Consider the following 22,498-nt stretch of genomic DNA (forward strand, 5'->3'; position numbering starts at 1 on the left):
GGTCTGAGAAACGTACTGACGTGTGGTGTTGCACAGCCTATTCAGGTTTGCGGCAGAAGGGGAAACTCCACTGTGAGGTTTTTCAGTACCCCGGGCTGTACCTGTCACCAGCATGTATTCTCAGTTAATGAGGCCTTCAGCGCTTTATCACAGAAATCGAAAAGGCATCGTTTGCACAAGGTAGGTAATTGTGGAACATGTTGATACTTGGCAGCTGGATGTTAACTAGCTGTGACCAGCCATGGTGAAGTAAATGGCTGGCCTTGCTTGAGATTCTGGGGAAAAAAGTTGTTTTTATGAGGTCAGAAATGTGCTGGAGGGTGTGAAACGGTCATTTTGGTTGAGGATTGTTAGGAGCTGGGACTTGTTTTGGTCTTGGAATTGGGTTCGTCCACTTGTGGGGATAGCCTAAGTAGAAACCAACTGTATTTTGGGTAACAATTACTGTTTGCTGCAGTACGCCTGATCATTGCGGTGCACACTGTGGCTTAGGTTCATCTTCAGTGCTTGCCCTTCCTGCTTGGTGATGGAATTGCTTTCTGGTGGCAGAGATCATAAAGTACTTCCAGAAAGTGACAATATGAGGAGCTTTGGCTGAACTGGAAGCACAAATTGTCTGCAAAAAAGCAGCAGCTGAAAGTTGCGATTTTTCCTTGTCAGCCTGCACGTGAACAGCTTGCTCAAGGAGTGGTGCTTAGACCTTTGAAGCACTGGTGTCCCTGTCATTGCTATATTTGCTGTGTTTCAGACGGCTTCACTTTTTCATCCCGTGCATGAAGGATAACATCACCTCGCCATTTGGCCTTCTGTGTCTGACTAAAACCACTGCTGTGAGCACGTAGACCAGTGTGCAGTGCTGCCCTCGTCGCCTGTCGCCACATGGAGAAGTGTCATTTTCCAACTTGTCATTTCAGGGGTGAGCGAGGGTGCAGGGGGAGAACACCAGAGAGGACTGCAGGGAGAGGCAAGGAAATAAGACGGTAAAATGATCCTGGTGGCATTGTAGACCAAGGGAGTAGTCTGAGTGTTTTATCACGTCATGAAAACCTCCCCTCTTTTGTGTTAGGGTTTGTTTATATACGTACTAAAAATGGAAATGAAAACAAACTGGGCTTTGCAATATTTCTGAAAATCTCTCAGAATTTCTTGTCTAGTACTGGAGTAGTACTATTTTTCTGGGCTTGACAGACACCTCCAATCCATGCCTCTCCGAACTAACGGAGTCTTTCCATCCCACTCTGGTCAGTGAAATCAAATCCATTTACTTGATGGAAAAGCTGTGAACTAAAAGCACCCAAGGCAAATCCTTCCTAAAAGTTCTGAAAACAAAATGGAATCAGATATAAAAGCATTGTTGCTTATTGAATTACGGCCATCCTGCACATATTATCAAACAATTACAGTTTATCACAATACACTTTATTTAAAAGCAAGTCAAATGAAATGGTTTACTTCTGTGTCCAGGTCATCTCTTTGCTGTCAATCACGTTCTGAGTGGCTTCACCTCATTCAGCCCTTGCTCATCCCCAGATGTGCCATATTTCATCTCACACACAAAAAGTGCTTAGGAAAGATGTTTGCGTAAAACTGAAGAGCCACCATAAAGTACAAAAAATATTTGCATTCAGTCTGTGAAGGATAGAAAAAATATTTGAAAATAACATTCATGAAAGCAACTGCAGTAAGTTCTTGACTTCTCTCCCTGGCTCCTCGAGGGATACCTGCAAAACCCTTGTGAAACGAGACTGGGAACTAAAATTTGTAACTGAATACTAAAAAGCAGAGACAGAGTAGGCTTGCTGGATGCTCCGTTACAGTTTTCCTGTTGGCTGCTCCTGGTAACATGAATGCTAATGGCGTTTTGCTCACCTTTGAGGACAAAACACTTATTCCTTTCTTTCTGCTAACAAGTTTTCCACTCGCTGATGACACTTTTATTTTTTCAGCAGAGATCCAATTGATTACTATAATCGCATTGTGCTAAAACCAAATGTGATTTCCTTGTAGTAGATCTTGCTTTGCTACTTAAACATATGAAGCCAAACTTATAATTTTTTTCTCTCACAGTTACTGTCTTTACAAGCCCTATATTTCTTAATGGTGGTGATGACATATTAACCCTAATTCAGAGAAACACTTTCTGGTACAGAGAGAGGTCTTCAGCTGGTGAAGAGCATTTTCTCTTTCAGCTTCATTGAAGCCACGGTGGTGGGTAAGGCCATTTAAAATATTTCTAAAAACATGATTTAACCAGCAACAGTGAAGGGTGGTTAGACAGGAGGCCTGCCAGTCCTACGGAGCACTGTGTGCAACTATGGTACCATTCCACAGCACTGGACTACAGAAATCACGGGCGAAATGAGGATAAGAAGCCATGAGGTCTGTACTATGTATTTAACAGGTGGCCAGGGACTGAATCAAACACAGGAGGAAATGCTCGCCTGTCATCTCATCTGTGCTCAGCAGGAGTGTGTGAACAAGCACGAGGACACGCTGCGGGATGGATGTAGTAGCCGGGCACAGCTGTGAAGTGAAGAGGTAGGAAATGTGTGTAGAGTGGGAGGAGGGTGGGGGTGCTTGGGTGATAGTCAGAAAAGGCACTTAGGTCCACATTCCCATTCCGACTTGAAGATCATCTGCACGTCCCTGAGGTACATGTGATGGATGGTGGTCTGTACAGTGAACCTCTCCCAAAAGCCAAGGCCCTCTGTGCCATAGCATATAACAAACGTCCTTGCATCATATTGTGTGTTTCCACTACTTCATGTCGTAATGTGCTTTCATCTCCTGTTCTGTGCATCTTAAGCTGTTTTTACCCAATGGAGAGGTTTATCTTGTGCCCATTTGTTTGTGTGTTATGCAAAATTTGTTCCATAGCTATCTTGGATCCTTAATTTCCCAATGTCCTTACTCATTTTTTGTTCTCTTATTGCTTGGGGACCACATGCAGTGAGTACCTTGCTATGATATCTCTGGAGGTATGGCAATGAGTTTACTGAAATGGAGTATGTTCTGGATACAATGTTAGGTAATTAACAGTCTGTGGATGTTGAAGGACTCGAACTGTTACGGTGAGTGTTGTAATCTCTTAGACGTGTGTATTTTCTCTCTGTTTCCCTGTAATGGTGGGGTGTTTTGGGTGGTCAGCTGGTGAGAGGCAGTGGTTTCACAAATTCTGTTGAGAAGTACAATGCCAGTGGCTCTGGGGGGGAATCGAGCAGAAGTATCAGAACTGGGATTTTGCAATCAGTATGTCTGAAATGAAAGGTGATGCTGTCTCCAGCTAAACTTAAAGGTATTTCATGGATGCGACTGGACAGTAGTAAAACCAGCTCCTGCGTCTCCTCAAAACCATGGTCCGTGTTGTGCATCTGCATCCCTCCTTTGGAAGCCCCTTCCAGTGTCCCAGCTGCCAGCACCATTTAATAACTGGGGTGCTGGTGTGAGCAGGTGCCTACGGAGAGAGCTGGGAGGCAGCTGTGTGGGACCTCCTGCCCTGCTCCAGTGTCTGTGAGCTGCGTAGAGTTGAGTCACTGAGCCCCCCTCTTCGTATCGGTGCTTATCTCAGGAGGAGACATGCTGGAAGGTGCTGCCTTTGTGCCAAACCGTTTCTCAGGCCAGGGTTCTTGAATGCAAAATGATATCCAGTTCTCACTTGCTTTTGTGAGACGCACTTTACGCCGTGTAGTTGGGCCAGTATTGGGCTTCTTTTTCCTACCTGCTTCCATGCCATCTGAAAAACACCTAATATGGGAAAAAGTGATGAAGGCTTGCCCCATGTATTTTTTTCTGCTGGGAACGGTTCTCAAATGAGTGAGCTGCCTCTGATTTTTATGGTCTGTGTAAAAGCTGGCAAGGCATTATTTGCTTGTGCCTTCCACAACTGCTTGAAGTGAGATGAGGTGCGTCCCCTGATCTGACGAGATGGGTTGCACAGTCCAAATTCCTCTGTACTTCGCTGTGAGTGGGTGACTTCACCCTGTTCCTCTGCAGCAGAAAACACAAGAAAGAAAGCACCGTGCCAGAATCTCTGAGCACTCCGCCTGGATATTGAACAGTCACCTTACGTAGCGTGTAAGCTTTTTGTTGCTTCCTAATGGAAGCACAACATGTTGGGCATTGTAGCAACAGAGAGCCATTGTCCTGCTGAGCTTAAGTTGAAACAGATGTGTTACAAGTAGGGGAGGAAGAAAAAGACCCAGCATAGCAGCTTGGGTTGCCCAGATTCGCTTGGCTGGCAGGAACTTGGACTCAAACCCAAATCTCATGGCCCCTAGCTCATTGCTTTTCTTGGGCTGGATCCTGTTCTCTGTTTATATCACTCGTGGCATCTGTGTCAGTTCTGAGAATTGCCAGTTAGGTGCTCGAGAAGACCTTAATGGGACATACTGCAATTGCCGTGGGGATATCCAGAAGCAAGCAATGCCACAGTTAGGTTTTTGGAAGGGGAAGGTAACAGTGAGTTTTCTTAACATCAAGATTTGCTGAAATATGCTAGTCATGAGTCTGATTTGGGCCATGACTTCTGTGCAAGGCTCAGTGGCTTTCCAGTCTGGGACATGTTTTTCTACTCTGCATTTTTCAGCTCCATTGTCATGTTATTGCAGCACCTTGCTGCTGTCTGGGGATGCGGGATGGCTGTGCCAAACCATGCCATTGTCATTCTGTAGCTGGGCCAGGAATGAGTGTGGCCTTAAAATAAATAAATAAATAAATAAAAAATTAAAAACACACATTAAAAAAATAAAAGATCCCACACTAAACACAATACCATTGCGTCTTTTCCTGCATCTGACCCTGCACGTCTGCTAAGCAGGAAGGCTCAGGTTGCCTTAAGGCCCGGGTCTGTGTTTGACATCTAGGCTCTGGCCGAGAACTAGAAATGTTTTTGGCAGCCTCCCTGCAAGGGATTTGAGTCCTGCTGTGGGCTCAGTTGTCCATGAGGTGCGCGCTGGTTCCACAGCAAGTTTCTTGTTTTCTCATGCAGCCAGCTGGGCTTTCATCTTGCTCTGTAGTCCTGTGTATGGCCACGTTCGGCTAGTGAGGGGCTTGAGGGGACAGCGGGGGCTGGATGAGGTGGCCCTCGCTAAGTGTTATAATCACCTGGGTCCCCCCGCAGGTGCAGGAGGAGCCTTGTCTCTTTGTGCCCAACAGCAAGTTGTACCTCAAGAAGCCAGGCGTTCACAGAACCGAGTGTATTGGGGCAGCAGGCTGAGCCCTTTTGGTATTGTCATATCTGTTCAAAGCCTTTCTGGATTTCTTTTTCCCAGTATGTTGATGCTATAGATTTTTGTTAATTGATGCCTTAGCGGAGAGAAACTTTTAGTTTCCTAGGGCTGCCAACTTTGTGTGAAAGGCTCGCTGGAAATGAGGCAAATGATGCAAAGGCTATTAGCCTCCTAGACATTATTTACACTGCAAATGCTCCTTGCTGGTCTCCTAAATAGATATTTTCTGGTTCTTTGGTGGTCTTCTGAACTACTTGGCCACAAACAGAGGTAAATGGATCTCTAGCAGCAAAGATACAGGGTCAGAACAGATGTTTGAGATGATGAGGTGCATAAAAGAGACACTGAAATTTCTGTAGGGTACATCTCTTAAAGCTTTAAAGACTTGCATAATTGCCCCACACGAGCACAATCCTTGGGAGTTAACGTGTTGATAGTCACCTGTTAGGTAAATGTTACTCCTAACTGGACGTTTTCAGTTTTTAAGTCTCAGTAATAGCTGCTGGGATTTAGTGTATCTCGTTATTTGCTTGTTGATGCCTTAGTCTGCTGTTGCCTGGCACAGAGACACACAGTGTAAGGCAGGTGTGAGTCCCTGGCAACCTCTGTCAGAACTCTCTCTTGTTTTTTCAACAGTTCTTGTACAGTCTGAATGCTGCAGTGCTGTGCTGATTTGGAAATGCTCTTCTCCATCAAGGATGAAAGGTGGCACCATCCCTCGTGATGAAGAAGAGTGTATAACTGAGGCTCTCCTGGGAGCAGCGGCTGAGATGCTTCTTGTGGAAACAGCAGGTGCTGTTGTCTTATCTCCAGTTCGGGGTCTGGAGGTCTGCCACGGGAGGCTTCTCCTGCAGCCCTGGTGGAGCAGGGGAGCAGTTGTTCCACCCAGGAGCATGGGTGGCTCCTCATTCCCACCCATGGTTTGCCTGAGAGGGACCACAGATCATCTCTGTTTGTGGTGTGTGCTGCGAAAATGCAATGAGATTTCTCAGCCTGTATTCCAGGTCCCTTGTGTATGTTTTTAACACAAATGTAACCGGTTCTGGCTCAATTGCTTGAGGAAATACTGGGGTTGAACTGTGAGAGGTCTGTATGTAATCCATCCTGGCTCGTAGTGCATGAAGTAGTAATTGCCACCTAATTTCACCTTCTTGACTTGGAAGTCTTGCTCTGAGTACCTGAGGAAGTGTTTTGGAACTATGGCTGTTTGAGACACAGGATTGTCTGTTGTATCTCAGGATGCTACCGACCGAGTGGAAGAGCAAGGGGTGACATGGCACTGCTGTGTCTCCTGGTAATACTGCATCTGCTGCTGGAGCTGTCTGTCACTTGAATCCCTTGTTGGAATGCGGAGATCTTAACTGGGGGGCTCTGAAAGCTCCCAGAACAAATAGTAGGGCGGATTGGATGGGAAGCAGCTGTCAGGCAGTGCTCAAACACTCCGTGGGTGAGGCAGGAGCTGCGGCCGTGTGTGCTGGCTCTTAGCTCTGTGCTACAGCACGGCACATAGTTGGTGCCCAACCCCGGGCTCCCGGGTGATGCTTTGAGTGCTGCTAGCTGGCCTGCTGCAGAAGGCAGTTGTGCTGGCTTTTTTTTGTGGATTGTGCACCATGTAATGGAGACAGTGAGACCTGATTTGCAGAACTGAGAAGTAACTTGGATGTGAAAGCTGAAGCGAGGCAGGAAGTGTCCGTGAGACTTGAGGTATACAGCGCGCTGGTGATGGGGGCTCCAGGTCTGCGTGTCACCTGGGCATTAGGTATCCATGGTACCTCACCTGTGACACGGGCTGTTGTGACATAATGCGATGGGACTAGAGGGGGTACTTGGACCTGAAGGCATGGACAGATGTGGAAAGATGAGGTACGTGTGGCCTGGGAAATGCTGTGCTCGGTTCTAAGGTACTGTGCAAGCCTTGACAGGAGCGATCCTCTCACAGGGGCTTTCTTGGGTGAATTCAAGGCATTTTAGCAGTCGACTTTGGTGACTCATTCCTTAAAATAATCCTTCAGCATGAGGGAACTGAGCTGTTCCCTTCCATCACCCTTGCCTACTCGGGCTCACTCATCACACGTGCTCACTAACAACTGACCAAGGAACGTGTATGTGGTGTTTTTTTCACTGCCTTACACACACCTTTTAAAAGAAAATTTCTCATCTGTCCCTGGTGACTGAGCCTGTTTCCTGTGCAGGGGAGCACTTGGTGAGCAATTTGCTTGACAGTTGTTTCCTTAGCTTTTCCAGTAGCTATCGGTAGTGATCCGCCTATATTTCTCTCCGCACTGTTTCCCTTTTCCTCTTAAATGACGCAGGCTGCGTGAGGAGGCATGTCACTCAACAGAGTGGCAGTCGGGCCTGTCGGGACTGCCCCAGGGGAACCCCTGTCTGTTATGTGCTGGCTGGTTTGTCACATTGCCCCCTCTCCCGTGCCGCCACGCTGAAATGCAGAGTCATGCCTCCGTTCCCTTTTTCAGGGCTTTCTTCCTAAAACGCAGATGTTTCCTTCATCCATAGAGCTGTTTGAGATGCTGCCTTGTACCCCTCTGTACTTGTTCTTCGCTGATGTAACATAACCACAGCTGTCTGGGGCGATGCTTTGTTGCAGATAGCAGCAGAAGTCAGTGCTGTCATAAACTGGGACTCAAAGGATTTTACAAGGACTCAAATTGTGCCTCATGCAATAGCTGTACCTGTACATTTGCTGTAAGAGCTTCCTGTTACAAGGAAGCAGAGGAAGGCGTCCGGTATCACCCCAGGAAATTTCCTGAGGTGTTCTCAGGTTTCTCTCCAGAGATGAGCTCAGAGCTGGATGAGTGAGGGCCCTCCAGCCAGGCTTGGTGGGGGAGACTGCCCAGTGGGAGCGGCAGGGACAGTGAAATACAGACACCGTGACACTTGTACAACTTGGCTGCTGAGGCTGTACTGAATTCTTTACCCACTGACGTAACTCTGTGAAATTCATCACATTTGATGCATTTATTCCTGCAGTCAGGTTCACCGCGGGGTGCTGTTTTTCCCTTGTAAATTTAGTGCTGCTTTACAGGGTGGATGTTTCTATTTTCCGTTCCCACCTATTAACTATTTTCCATCCCACCTATTAAGAGGCATGTAAACTGGAGCTCCTGTTTGCTTATGATGTCTAAGAACATGTCTTCACTGACTAGGAACTTGAGAAGATTGCTGGGCCAGTGGTGAGGTGCTCTAAGTATTTGTGGGTAGTTTTTTTCTGCTGCTTATTGAAAGAGGAGTTGCTCAGAGCTGGCGTCTGCGAGAACGAGGTGAGACAATGCAGACTGTAACCGTACTGTTTGGTTCTGCTTAAAGCATTGATGTATTTAAATGCGTCTGCAAAATAAATCCTGACACTTAACAGCTTCCCTCTTGCTAGGTGCTTTGTCTTGTGTTCGTGTAGTGCATTTTTTGAATGTCAGGGTATAGTAACAGAGTACTCTGGTTGCAGTAGGTGTAGCCAGAATTATCTTCTCACCATGATTTTGTACTACAGTCTTTGTTTCTGGTCGTTCTGCAGGTAGGATATTATCTTTTCTTACACTGACTAGTCAAAGAAATATTAAATGCCTCATCTAAACAGAAAAAAAGACGATGAGCTTAAACAGACCAAAAACAATAATAGCGATGTTAATAATATTAATTGGTCTTCTGACTTGTGGGTATTGTGCAACTGACTTCAACATTTTTTCAGATGCCAAGTACTGCATAGAAGTGTTTTTAACTGAAGGCACAATTTGTGACTAACGTATCTCCAGACTTGAAGATGCTAGTCTTAAAGCAAGAGACCAAATATTTTTTAATGCAGATTGAAGTCATTAATGTCGACAGCATGGCTTTTCTGATAAACAAGCTGAATTCACTAAGGAAGTCAGACCTCCATGTTGTTACTTGATTTCTCAATGTCTCGGTATAAACTGACACCAACTCTGAAATTTCAGCTGTGTAACTTTCGGTTTTGTTCAAAGCACAAAATATCTGCAGTTGTTGTATCAGGTAGTGCAGACTGGAGACTTCTGTAATGAGCTTGAGCAAAGTGGAAAATACCAAGCTGGGTTCCAGTTTCTCTATGCAAGCCACCTCATTCTTTTAATGCCAGTACCTAAAAGTAGTTCTTACTGTGTGGGCCATTTGGGGAGAAACTGGCTGTTTCTTGTTTGTTAATAAATGCTCCCTGCTTCGAGTGTTCACCAAAAAAAGAGAGAGAAAAGCAGCAAACAAAACATGGTGAGGGTGCTGGGGAAGCACGCAGAGGTGGGGAGGATTGGAGCTGTGCTGTCTGCAGTCCGGTGCGTGCTGTGATGGCTGGCTCGAGCCCACTGTCAGCGCTGGGGTTCCTGCCTGCTGACTTCCCACGTCTCCTCGACATGGGATTTGTTTAAACTGAAACACTTGCAGGTTGAACATATGCGATACCAAAAATGAACTCTACAAAGGCTGTGTACCAAGCCTTTTCTGTTGTAACAGAGTCTGTTTTAATACCAGGCTGCTGCTGCTGCAAAATGGACAACTGAAGAGGTTTATGAAATGTGTGGCACAGCAGAAGTGCTGCAGTATAGCTCTTAATTTTTAAAGGGAAGAAATCCTTCTTTGCACTGTCAGTGTTCATAGCAGGGACAGGCAAGGACACTCCTTACCCATGGGGATTTCAGCTTGTAGGAAGATACTCTTCTTTCTGTTGTTATTTACAAAATAATAAAAAAAAATTGCATATCACCAAGGGCTTTGCAAAGTGTTCATTGGCAGCTTAGGCAGACAGCCCATGAAATGTGTAGATTTGAAGGTTTTATCCTATGTAGAAGGGAAGAGAAGTAAGGTGTTCAGTTGTAAAATGTTTTGTCCAGTGTCTGGAATTGTTTTGGTTAGTTACTTTGAGCTCTGATTTGTGTTAACTCAGGTTTCACTGTTAGAATGGCTGCAGTGGCAAGTTTTCCTTAATTTTACTCCTTCCTGTGTGCTACCACCCCTTGCAGGGATGCGTGTCCCTGTGTCCTGTGCTTCTGAACAAAGATACAGGGTCAGTTACCCTTCTCCTGCCTGGCAAGCCCAAATGAAATTTGCTGTATGGCTGGGAAAACATGCCATGTTTATGCTAGTAAGGGCTAATTCCTAAGTAATCTCGGAGCAATATCGTAAGAACTTGAGGAAATCAAAGCCAAGTGTCGTAAAATCCAATCTAATCTAGGATCCTGTCAGCAGCCTTGTGAAAGAGTCAAATCCCATACTTGCTGAGTGCTGAAAAAAAATTAGGTTTAAAGCTTTCTGTTAGTGTACCTTGTTGTTTCTGCATTTCTACATGGCTCTGTCATGCCAGGAATTGCCACTACATCTGTTAAAGCTCTATCCTGCGGCTCCTGACAGCTTTCCAGTTCTGAGGGCTGTGTTAATAGGACTTGGCATGCACCTGACAGGGGTCACCATGGTTGGTTTCCTCAGCCAGGTCATAGTTGAATCAGCTTCATTTTGTGTGTCCAGTTTAACTTCATTTGTTATTCATAATGTTCTCAGTATGACTCTAGACTCAGCAATCTGGACTTGAAGGAAGTAGATGAGATAAAATTGGGCTTGTATTAAAGTACGAGTTCCCCGCTCGATAGCAACATCCAACCTAAACACTATGTTCATCTGAGCACTTACACAGAAAGAGGGAGGGAGGCGATGGAAAAGCTTTCTTGGGAAGACAATATGATGGATCTCCCCTCTGTAGCGTGCACATCTTGAGTCCTACGTTAGTCACACTTAACTAGACCAGAAAACAGAATGCGCAGATAGGAAGTGCTGTGTTGTTGTGTGCCCCTAAAAGTTGCAGCAGCAGTTCAGTTACCAAGAACAGGGGTGGAAAAAGTGGTAAGGCAGGGGAATGAGGAAATGTAGCAACTGGTGAGGAGGCGCAGGTGTCTCGGTGGCTGTGGGCTTTTGAGATTTAAAAAAAAAAAAAAAAAAAAAAGAAATCCCTGCTGGACAGCGCAATCCTGATAGCTTTGATAGCTTTAAAGATGCAAAAAGTTCTCCAGACACTCCTGATACCACCTGCATAGTGCTCAGTGGTGTCAAGTACTTTGCTGCATGTTCAGGGAGGACCTCGCGCTTCTCAGTCAGTTCTCAGAGGAGTCAGTTCTAGGTCCTGTCTCTAAGCACACCCGAATAACCACGTGAGGCTGCAGAAGCAACTTGTCTTGCTGTGACTCGCTCTGCAGCCCGGTTTCCAAAAGCCCCGGCGCTGTGTGCACATGGCTGCGGGCTTTCTGCTGTGCTCGATAGGGGCTTCGCGTGGCCAGCAGCCCTGGCTGCCCTCCCGCTCGCTTCCTGCCTGCCGCCGTGCCTAGCGAGTGCATTGTGCTGCTCTCCTCTCACTTCGGCGGCTGGAAACTTCCTCGGGGTTACTTCTCTTCTGTGAGAGCAGCACAGTAGTAGAACAGCCATTTCCTATAACCTAAACAAGAGGCCTTGTGTGCTGATGTGGCTGCTGTTCAAGTCAAGGGACGGCGCGGATCGATGGAGACCAAAGTTACGCAAGTGCCCGACTTAGGTCTCTCTACAATGTCAGTTACTGCAATGCATAAAGCCCGGCTCCCACACGTACAGGCACCTCATGGGAGCAGCCACGTTCCTTGATGGTGGAAGGCTTCCCAGGCCATTAAAAAAATGCTTCTTGTAGCATGTCATTCTGTTTTTTTTCCCCGTGCACCGGCGTTTGGCAGGTCCCCAAGCCGAAGGCCAGCACAGGTAGCCTGCTGCGCGTCTGTTGCGTTCTGTCCCCCTCGCCAGCTGAGGGTTGTGCATGGTTACCTCCCCCCTGAGTGGCCACGTAGATCTGGATGCTCTGGTTACTCTCCTAAAAAAAGAAAAAAACAAAACCAGCAAAGTCACAGCAAGATGAGTTGTTTCCCCAGCCGTGTGTGGTTGCTGGGACGAGGTGCCTGCCGCTGTGGTGCAGTGTGCCGTCCCCCAGGCTGGGACTGCTCTTGGCCTCACCCCTGCGTTTGGAAGAGGGATGGTGGGAATGGCTGTGCTCTGCCTTGTCCCCGTCTTATCTGTCCGGGCTTTCTTCCCAGGGACGGAGCAGGGACCAGCCCTTGTGCTCGGCAGCTTGCACAGTTCTCACTTTTGGCTGCTCGCTCAGACAAGCTAGGAGGGTGAGCAAAGTGCCTTCGGTATTCCCCTTCGTACACCAATACTGGGGCCGGCTGCTGTGTAGGAGGGTCTTTGCCCTTACTGCAGCATTGCTGAGAGGCAGAGGTCAGCGCTGGGATTCACTCTGGACAATCAAACACCTTCCTAGATGTTTTTTTATTAGAAGCAGAAGCTGCTCTGTTGCAGTGGCATTCCTGCTGCGAGCTGTAGCTTATTGCGAGTTCAAGTATGTAAATGTTCCTCATCCCTCATCCACTTAAAAACTTCATAGTCTGTGGAATTTGTTAGAAAACTGGTTGCCTTCGGAAGGCTGTGACTAATTGTTGTAGTAGCAGGGATTTTTAGTGCTGCTGTGCTGGGTGCAGCTGGGACCAGCAGACACAGAATTGCAAGAAATGGGCGATGGGAGGGAAGCCTCTGTGAGTGTGCCTGGGCCCGTCTGTGCTGCACGTGCATCAGTGCTGAATTCCGGGTCATGCAGGAAGACTTCTCTAGTTTATTCCACAAATCTGTCAGCTCCAGTCATCAGAACCCCCCAGCCTGACGTGAAAGTGGCAGCGCTTGGTCATGAGGATGCACGGTACGTGGGGCCCCGCTTAGGCTCGAAGGGGTAATGTTGTGCTGCAGTAAAGTACTATTATTAGGATTTTTTTCTTCGGACTTTATTGCAGCGTGGTGTTAGAAACTTGGTGTCCTGAAGGGGATTTGGAAGAAGAGACCTGTCACCAGGCTGCCGTGGGCTCTTTGCCTACACACGGGGCAGTTGGGGTTTGCCAGAGGGGCCCTGCTCCCACCTGGAAGTGGTGCAGCAGGGCTGTGATGTGCTGGGCTGGCCGAGGCCACGCATCCTCCACCTTCTTGCCGAGCAGGGGGAGAAGAGCAGCACGGTCTCACGCTCACTAAGGCACGTGGGAGCAGAGAAGAGCGGTGTCGTTCACTGCTCCCGAAACCCACCTACTGCTGCAGTTTCCATCCAAATTCCCGTTATGATTCTGAGTTTGCAACCCAGTCAGGCTTGCGGAGGTGGCGCGCAGCCCCGTGGAGGTCCCACGGAGACCTCCGCCGGCTCTGCAGGAGATCACTCTCCCTGCCGGTCCTTGTTCAGCAGGGCTGCAGGCTGCGAGTCAGGGCCACGAACGTGGGCTCCGTTGACCGGGGAGGCGTTGCAGGCAGGGGAAAGGGGAAAAAAACAAAAAAACAAAAAACAAAAAAAAAAAACAACAACTGGGGGAGGGAAGGGAAAAAAAATTGCGTTGGGTCACAGGGCGTCTGGGTGTCAGCTGGCTGCTGCGTGCTGCAGGAGGGGAGCCCCGTGGCGCAGGACGGGGCAGCAGCGGCGAGTGGCGCCGGGCGCCTCCGAGCCGCGCGGTGCCGGGGGCTCCGGCCGCGACGCGTGGGAAGGGAGCCGGGATCCCCCCGCACGGCGGCAGCGGCGCTGCTCCGGGGCCGCCAATGAAATCCGAAACCCGGGGCTGCGTCTGAGGGCTGGCCCTGGGAGGCCGCTCCAGCCTCCCGCCCCTATATTTACGCACCCGCCCGGCCGGAGCCGCGCTTCCCAACTTTTTGGGGCGCTCCTCGTCCGCCGCCCGGGAGGCGGCCGGGAGCTGGGGCTGCGTGCGCCCGGATCCGCCGAGTGCTGGCGGGAGGGGGAAGGAAACACGGCCCGAAGCGCGGGCGAGCTAAAACGAGCCGTCGCTGCTTCCCGGTCCGTCTCGAGAAGCCGCCGCGTTGATGGGTGAGAGCATCGGCCCCGCTCGGGGCAGGTAGGAGCCCTTGCCCGGGGAGCTCGCTGCGGCCAGGATCGGGGTAGGTGGCTCGGCGCTGCCCTGGGGCTTGCTGGCAGGAGGGCACGGTGCTGGCCGGCCCGCCGGGCTGCTTGGCCGCCGAGGGGTGGTGCGGTGCGGTGCGGTGCGTGCGGTCCCAGCCACATCCACAGCCAGCACCGTGCCTCTCGGTCGGGCTCGGGGGTGCGGGCGCAACGGGCGCGATCTGACGGCCCGTGGCTTCAACGGAAATAAAAGCCCTTTGTGCTTTCTGCAATGCCCACGGTAATGCTCGTCTCGGGATTTGCGCTGGTTGTCTTAACATCTTCTTTTCTTCTCCAGAACTGCCTGTAGCAGGCTTTCAGATGTGACATGCCCACTGGGACAGGCTTCACAATAAGCACTTTGATTGTAATCGCCAAAGAGTTAGGCAATCTTCAGTGCGTTTGAGAGTTACTGAGCGGATTTCTTTTTAAGATAAGGCAGTAGTCATCCTTGTTTTCCTCGTCATTTGGGCTTGCAGGGAATATTTATCTGTCTGTATTTGTTCCAGTAACATGCAGGCAGTTGCCGGTGGGGGTGGGGGTGCATTCATTTTCAGCCGTGGTGAGTAGTGAATAAATCATGTTCAGTGTTAGAGACGTTGTACAATAGGTAAGCGGAAATAAACTGCGGGGTCTTTTTTAGGTAGGTGTCCTTGTCCTGCATAGGGAGAAATAAGAAACCAAATTAATTCCCTGTGTAAGCATAGTGACTGTAATACTTGGAATTTGTCTAACGTGAGTCTGAATTGTGTTTGTGTTAAGAAGCGTGGTTGCTGGGAGAAGACAATAACTCTGAGATATCAGCTGTCGCCAAGATGCTGTTCGGTTAGGTGTTCGTGTAGGGGAGCAGTTCTGTACCTGCGAGATGACGGTGTCTTCCTGTGCATTTGCGGGGAAAGGTTTCCCCTTGAACTAAGAGTTAAGGGAGGGTGTTGTGGCTATGCAAGGGGCAAAGCATCCCGTCGCTGCCAAAATCAGTTTAGTACCATGTTGTACTCGCGGGAGGTGCGCAGAAGTACGAGCAGAGGGAAAGACAGAGTGAAGTTTGATCTCCAGTCCCTGTGAAAATCTTGCGCTCTGGCAAGTCCTGTTATTGCAAAAGGTATCCTTCAGTATGTGATACAGTGGCTTGAGTTAAAAATAAATGTGCTTAGAACTTGTGTTTCTTCATGCACGATGCCTAAAGTTTTGTCTGCCTCTTGTTTGGTTTGTGGTCTTGTCTCCCAGCTGCTTTTTTCTTCGCGTGGTCTTTTCTTGGCTTTCATTCCCTGATAAGATAAGGAGAGTTAGCTCTGGAATAAAGAGTGTGCCCACACACACAGACAAACTTCGGCTGCCTTGTGGCTGAGCAGACTGCACGTTAGCTGTCAGACGTAAAGGAAAGGACAAGCCATCTTCTCAAACTCTAAGACAAGGAACACACTGAAGGAAAACATCGGGTGTAGAAATGCTGTGTTCGCTGTCTGGTAGGTGGCTTCTGTGATGCCGAGGACTCCAGGCAGAACAGGTGGCTGATACTGTTGGACTGCAAGGAAACAGATTTCTGTAGAGTTTGTTACTCCCCTGTCAGTTTGGGCAGGAATAGAAATAGGAGGTGGCTGGTGGTGCGAGGAGCTGCATGCCGAGAGACCTGTTCCTGTTCTGCAGCCTCTTGCACGCGTCCTTGCTCTTCCCTTCTGCTCGACAATTTTGCTGCTTCCTTTTGGGTGGTCAAAGTGTGGATGGTAAGAACCAGAGAGAAGCTGTGCATTAATTTTGTATTGAATGGACTACAGATAGAAAATGAACCATAGGAGTCCTTGACTAGATCCCATTAAGAGCTAGGCAACTTCTTCCAGAAAAGAGATGGTTTTGCTAACAGAAAGTCACTTGACACTCTCAACCCAGCATTCTGCAGTATACTCGCTCGGTGTAATTATCAGTCTGAAAGTATGTGCTTTACTACTTGTTTTGTTTGTCTTTAGCTACCTGCTTTGTTAGCTCTGGTGCTTATTAGCTCTTCGTATGTTCAATAGCCTTCTTCTTTCAAATTTCTGCTTCATCTGAACTGCTGCCTTGCTCTTGGCCTTTGTTTTTTGTAGAAGTGAAAATCCCAGTTGCTTCATTACGTTTGGAGGTCGTTTATTCCACTCTTGAAGTGGTTTCCAGTTCTCTGACATGCTCCTCAATGGTTGAATACCTGCGCTGGAGGTAGCACTTGAGGTGCAGTCTCATCGAATCCAGAGACGTAACAACCTTTATATTGCAATTTTCTTTCTCCTCGTTAAATTGCCTTGCAATGGCAGAAGTCAGGGGGCGGTTGTGTTGAGCAGGGCCCTCGGCTGATGTTGCAGGAGGATGCTCTTAGGTACTGTCAGCTCTTGGCAGCCCGTGCGACGTTGAGCCAGAAGGCGCCGGCTGGTGCCCAGACAGCCGTCTGTCCGTCGCCTTTCCTGTTCACAATTAACCGCTTCCCTGGTACTCGTCACCTGCACGGGTTTTCAGCCACCGTCTTATTTTTGCTTCTAAGCCGTCGGCTGAGCAGCAAAATAAGGTATTTCCCCTGAGAGCAGAAACCACCTGCACCGGGAAGGTTCTTCATTTGCAGTCACGCTCTGTGACTGGGCTGTTAACTGTTGATTTCGCGTTGTCTGCCTGGCTCAGCTTGTGTCTTGTTGGCCTTCTGGACCAAAACATTGCGCTCCCCAAGCCTCCAGGGGCCTCCGGGGAGCCCACGAGCACCCTGCTTTCAGCTGTAAGCAACTCGTGTTGTTCCATGCAGCCCTGCTTTGTTCTGAGGGGCTTGTGCGCGCTGCGGCCCACCAAGACAAACCTGTGTTGAATTCCTCAGCAATGCTTATGGAGTTTTTTGTCATGAAATACCATCTGTTTTCTTATGTTTAGTTCTGTGCAGTAAGGTATTATATCAGTTATGAGCAGCACCTCTTTAGAAAAGACGGGTTTCATGCCTGTTGCTTCCAAGAATTAACCAGTTAATTCCCATCCTTTTCCTACAGTTGCCTATGGTTTTAGAGCAGCTCGAAGTTGTATCTGGCTTGGTGTTCTTTGCCTGCCACACCGAACAGCCATTATGTGTTAAAAAAGTTAAAATGCAAGAAAAGTGAAGTAGGGCCACGTGCGTTACCAAGGGCTATGGGAAGGCTGTGAAGGGGCTGCTTGGGCCCTTCTCTGCCAGGACAAGAACACCAGGGTATATCTGAAGGCAGTGGTGGTGCGTTCAAAACAAATGAAAGGAGGTAGGACTGCGCACAAGTAAGATGTAAATAAGGTCTAATTAAGATGCACAGATGCTTGCTGGAAAATGTTGTGGTTAGTAAAGGGAAAACCCAGGTTTCAGGGGTAGCTTGCTGAAAGTGACATTCTGTGCTTTTGTTATTTCTGCTTGGCCCCGAGGTTTAACCTCAGCCCATCAGAGATGGCACGCTGGGCTGGAGAGACGACTTCTGTCCCCTCCTAGGCGCCCATTTGCTCCGTCACGATCCTGTTTTGTCTGGATGTTACTTAACTAGGGGGAAAAAAATAACCTGGTATTCTGTTTGGTGCTTGATGGAAGGAAACTGAAGGACCACAGCAGACTGTTGCTTGCCTTGCTTCAGTCAGAGCTGTGTGGACATGAGGTTGGGTAAGAACTGGTGTTGGTGAGCATGCTGGGATGACCGTTTGCACTTGTGATTTTTGAAGGCTGCAGCCTTGTTTGAGCAGTGTTGCAGGGATGAGTGTTTAGAAAGCGAATCCCACGAGTGAGTCCCGTGTGCTGGGGCGGAGCAGAGCCTGGAAGCCTGCTGCGGGTTCCTCAGGTAGGCAGTCCTTCTCTGTGCGCCCTGCTGGCACCTTGGCGGGGTGTCCCAGTGGGACATGAAGAAGCTGAAGCGCTCTGCACGCCAGCACCCAGGAAAGGAGAGCGCTGCAGACAGTCAGGCACGGCTTCGTGTGTGTGAGGCCACTGCTGCGTTGCTGGAGCAAGAAAGGTGCTGCAGAGGCTGCAGATGAGATTTGCTTCTCATTCTTCAACTCTTACTCCGTGGATCAGCTGGATGTGGGTACAGCTTGCAACGGCCAAAGTGGCTCATGATTCTTTCAGTATTTTGAGGGGGAAAAAAAGTTCAAGGAAATCTCTAAGCCTTAAGAAACGTTGCTTTCTATGGTAATTCCAAGATCTTCTTGCTACCGTGACTATATTTAGGACTGGCTACTTGAGTCAATTATTACTGTAATGGAGCACTAATCCTGTTCACTTTACCTGCTCGGGCTGGGAACGGGGAATTGCAGTTATCAATACAGAGCACAGTGTGAAGCTCCTCCGTCCTGCTTCCTCTTGGAGCATACCAGACAGAGGAGTAGGTAAATGCAGACGTACCAAGGAGATGAAGGCAAACTTGTGAAAGCCTTTTTTTTTTTTTTTTAAACTGATACCATCACTCAGTTATCTAAGTATTGTCTTGGAAAGTGCTGTGCCATTTGTGGACTTCGTGGTATTGTTCTGCGTGAGATGATGAAGGAAAAAGCTGTACTGTACCTCTCTTTCTAGTTATCAGCTTCCTGTCCCAGTATTTGGGCTATTCAGGAAAGCTGGAGTGAGCAGCGTGCTTGTTGTGTAAGCTTTTTTATTTTGGAGCTCCCGGACGCTGCCTTCAAGGCCTTGGGTGTCCAGCGGCGCTCTGTGCGGGTCAGCTTGTGCGTGCATCTACTCCGGGGGCCGTGTGCGAAGCTTTCACCTCCCAGCCGCAGCTGAGATCAAAATTGCAGGTCCCAAGCGTGCGTAGTTGCTGCTAAGTGGTCTTGCAAAACGCGGCGAGAAATCCTGCAGGCTGGAAAGGAGCTCTGTCTCTGGCAGTTGCAATATTTGTGCAGCTGCTCCCGCTTTCTTTTTTTTTTAATTTAGTTTTTAAGCAGCAAGCAAAATTAGGGAGAGGTGTTAGAGGACTTGTCTGGAGAAAGAAAACTTGCTGTGCCTTTTTGTTTGGACGTAGTGACACACCTCATTTTTTTTTAAGGGCTGTGAGTCCTTCCTTAGGTTTGCAAGTTGAAAGCTTGCGAAGGTTTTGTCTTTAAGCAGAGCTAAAGGCGATCTGCTAGCATCAGAGGTTTGCGGATGGGCTTTGTGTTACTGTACTCCCTGTAGTAATCTGGGAGCTTAATCAGCAGCATTGCTGGAGCCTGAGGTGTTTTGATCCCAGTAACTTTTGATGTAAATTTTGTGGAGTTGAGAAACGAATGGTAAAAGTCCTGGTCAAAAGGCTTAATCTGACAAGTTCTGCCCTGTGGCCAAAAAGGAAGTTTCAGAAAGAAATCATAGCAGCAACACCACCTGCTAGTCGCTAACTGGTTGCAAGCCTGGGGATTAACTTTGTTCATATGTATGGTGAAATATCATTCACCGTCTGCTCTAAGACGGTCTTATTTGCGGTGCCATTTGCTGTTTTTTTTTAATTAAAAATAAAGCGTGCATATAACTCTGTTACGCGGTGGTCTGAAGCCTTGAAGGTTCAATTTTAAATACAGTTGAGGTAAAAGTACCTCAAAAGTTGATGAAATAACTTTAAATTATTAAGTTATTAGCATGGAAAAGGATTTCGAGCTTTTATGAAACTTTTCCTTCTTCCTGCAGTATTTGAGGAGCTTTAAGCCCAAACCTTTGAAATAATTTGATGCAAGAAATGCAAGCTCGCTTTGGTTTCCAGCAGCCGTGGATTTAGATGGAGGAAAAAGCTTGAGAACTTGAACCCTGAATGTTTTTTAATAAAAAAGGCAAATGAGGAGTGATAATCAAAACCACGTCATTTCAAGTGAGTTGAATGGCTTCTATGCTTGCACTTGGAGCAGGAGCCCAATTCAGAGGAGATGGCTGTAAAATACAAAGGAAACAAGTTAGATATCTGAAAGACTGGTTCGTTGTGCCAGAAACTCTTCTTCCCGAGGCAGTACAGCAGTACTCACATTGGAGACACTTCAATTCATCCTCCAGGAATGTGTAAGAAAGGATAGTTAACATACATTTGTGTAGAGATTTATGACTTCATGCTAGCAGGCTTTCCTAGGGTGGGCTTTCCTCTCAAGGGACACAACTGAAAATGCTGCCGGCGGCTGGAAGAGGGCACTGCTGAAAGTCACGGTTTTAAATAACCAACACTTGAGGAGAAGACCAGAGATCTGGTGGTAAGCAGAAGAGACCAGGTGCCTTTGGGTTGCTTTCTCATCCGCGTGAGCTGCTAGGAGTGTGGTGAGATGCTTCAGCCTCTGTCCGCAGAAGGGAATTGCAGCCAGTGGGTGTGAGAGGGCAGCTTTGATCTCTGTTCGTAAAGGCACCGGGTGGCTCGACATGCTGCAGGGAGACAACTGCGTTAGGGGTAAGGCAGGGGTACCTGTCTGTGTACCCTCCCTGAGCAAAGTGGGATGCCAAAGAACACCTCTAGCAGGGAGGAGCTCCTGGGCAGCCTTGGCGTGCTGGGCAGGGGTGCAGGGAGCTACTGACACAGCTGCTTGATGGTGCTTTTGCACTCCTGGGAAGTAACTGCGTGGCCAGCTCCTGCAAGGCTTCAGGAGCCGTGGCTCTCGGCCGCCGCCAGGAAAGGGCTGAAGCAGCCTGTTGAGCACGCAGCACATGGCACGCTCGGTGTCAAGACTCGTTATCACGTAACGAGATTAAGCCTTGGTGCAGCAGCGCTGTGCAGTGCAGGCTCGCCTTGGTGGCTGGGGAAGCGCACCGCAGGAGCTGGGCACGGGGCGATCCTCCGCGAGCGTCAGCAAAAAAGCTGTAAATGCTGAGACCGCCGGCAGACGTTGGCAAGTTATTTGATGTTGTCGCTCCTGGGATGCTGCTTCGGAGGGCTTCATTGCCCAGCATGAGCAGGAGGGCTCTGAAACGTGAGTTTGACCATGCTTTATTTTCTTAGGGAGGGACAGAAGAGGGTACTTAGCCAGAAGGACGCATTAGTTACTATTACTCTGCATACGTCTGTGCAGTAAATAACCTGTAACTTGTGTCCAGTAAGTAGAGACAAATTGCTGTGCAACGCCAAGTGGAAGTACCCAGTGAAGGAAATCATTACTGGTCTGTGCTGTTACATCGAATGCTGAGGGAGTCCAGGACAAGGAAATGCTAACAAAAAGGTCACGCTACTACCGTGGCAGGAGAAAAAACAGAGTGATGGGCTGAAGCAGTGCTGCTGAGGGATTTTGTAGACGAGCTTTGTGGCACTCCAGTCCCTTTTCTGAGGTTCTGACTAACAGGCAGGAGTCGGGGAGGCATTGCCGCGGGCAGGTAGGGCAGGCAGGGAGTAGCTCCCGTTTCTCTGGCAGACCGATGGTCTGATGAGTGCTGCCGGACGGCTCTGTTGTAGCCAGAGCAATTGGGTTGTGTTGACAGATGGGAAAGGTGAGGAAGGAGAAGCTCATTATTTCTCAAATGGTTAGATGGATTTTTTTAAACTTTTTTATTTATTTATTTATTTTTAACCTGGGAGTTGATTAAAAGCTTTCACCTGGCAGTTAACTCTGTGTTGGATGTCCTTACTGCCTTGTGACATGGAGGCACCCTGGGTTTCAGCCCTGAAAGCAGAGATGTGCGCCTCCAGCCTGGCCAGGGTGGGCAGCGGGGCTCTGGTGCCTGGGGAGCGTGCTTCCTGGGGGGGGATGCTGCTCGCAGCACGCCTTCGCCGCTGCAACTCCCACCACCCGAGCTGAAAGGGTGAAAACACCTTGCGCTGGTAACTGCTCACCTTCGTGGCATTGCAAGGAGCGTCACTGGGAAGCAGAGATGGCTGTTCATAGCTGCAGCAGCCTAGGCAGGTGGCTGGATGGTTTGCAGATGAAACAATGCTCAGTGCCCGGGGCGTGTGCTGCTGCTCCGTTGGGAGGGTGCTTGAGGCTGGCTGGGAGTGCTTTCCTCAGGCCAAAACTGGTGCAGCATGACTGCCCAACGTGGGTCTTGGGCAGGGCAGGGGGCAGCTGTGATAGCTGTCCTAACATTTACCACACAATCGTTTCCCTCCTTCCCTCTAGTTCTGCATCAACATTGTTCTTGTTTTGTACTTCTTTCTTGGAGAAAAAGTGCATCTACACTTGCCTGCCCAATGCTTTGGAGGGCAGTGAGATAGAGTAGGTTTTCATTTATATCGCAATATGAGGCTGTTCTTGCCTGCGATCTACCTTTTTGTGGTTGTAAGAAGTAAAGAGATGGCTGGCCTTGTGAAGAACCCGAGGGATCCTGGAGTTGCCTGGGAGGATGGAAACCAAATAATAAGTGCATCCAAAATCCCTCTTCGTGAGGAAATCACGGACAGTTGGAGCCAGTGCTCGAATGGTGGCTGTGGTGTACCAC

At 48.6% G+C, this 22,498-nt stretch overlaps 1 protein-coding gene across 6 annotated transcripts in view; it reads left to right on the plus strand.

The window, feature by feature from the left end:
• Window positions 1-2,513: 2,513 nt before the first annotated feature.
• The window catches only part of ARHGAP24 (Rho GTPase activating protein 24), a 193,144-nt gene continuing 173,159 nt past the window's right edge, over window positions 2,514-22,498 (plus strand). The window contains exon 1 of one of the 6 annotated variants that reach the window (XM_040556727.1): window positions 2,514-2,538. Coding sequence is in view for 1 of the 6 variants with exons in the window: in XM_040556723.1 (XP_040412657.1) it covers window positions 17,791-17,800 (10 nt within the window). In the remaining 5 variants the exon portion in view is untranslated. The other 5 variants (XM_040556726.1, XM_040556734.1, XM_040556724.1 and 2 more) reach the window with 5 other exon arrangements.

This window comes from Cygnus olor, chromosome 4 (genome assembly GCF_009769625.2).
Source record: "Cygnus olor isolate bCygOlo1 chromosome 4, bCygOlo1.pri.v2, whole genome shotgun sequence".
Classification (NCBI taxonomy): domain Eukaryota; kingdom Metazoa; phylum Chordata; class Aves; order Anseriformes; family Anatidae; genus Cygnus; species Cygnus olor.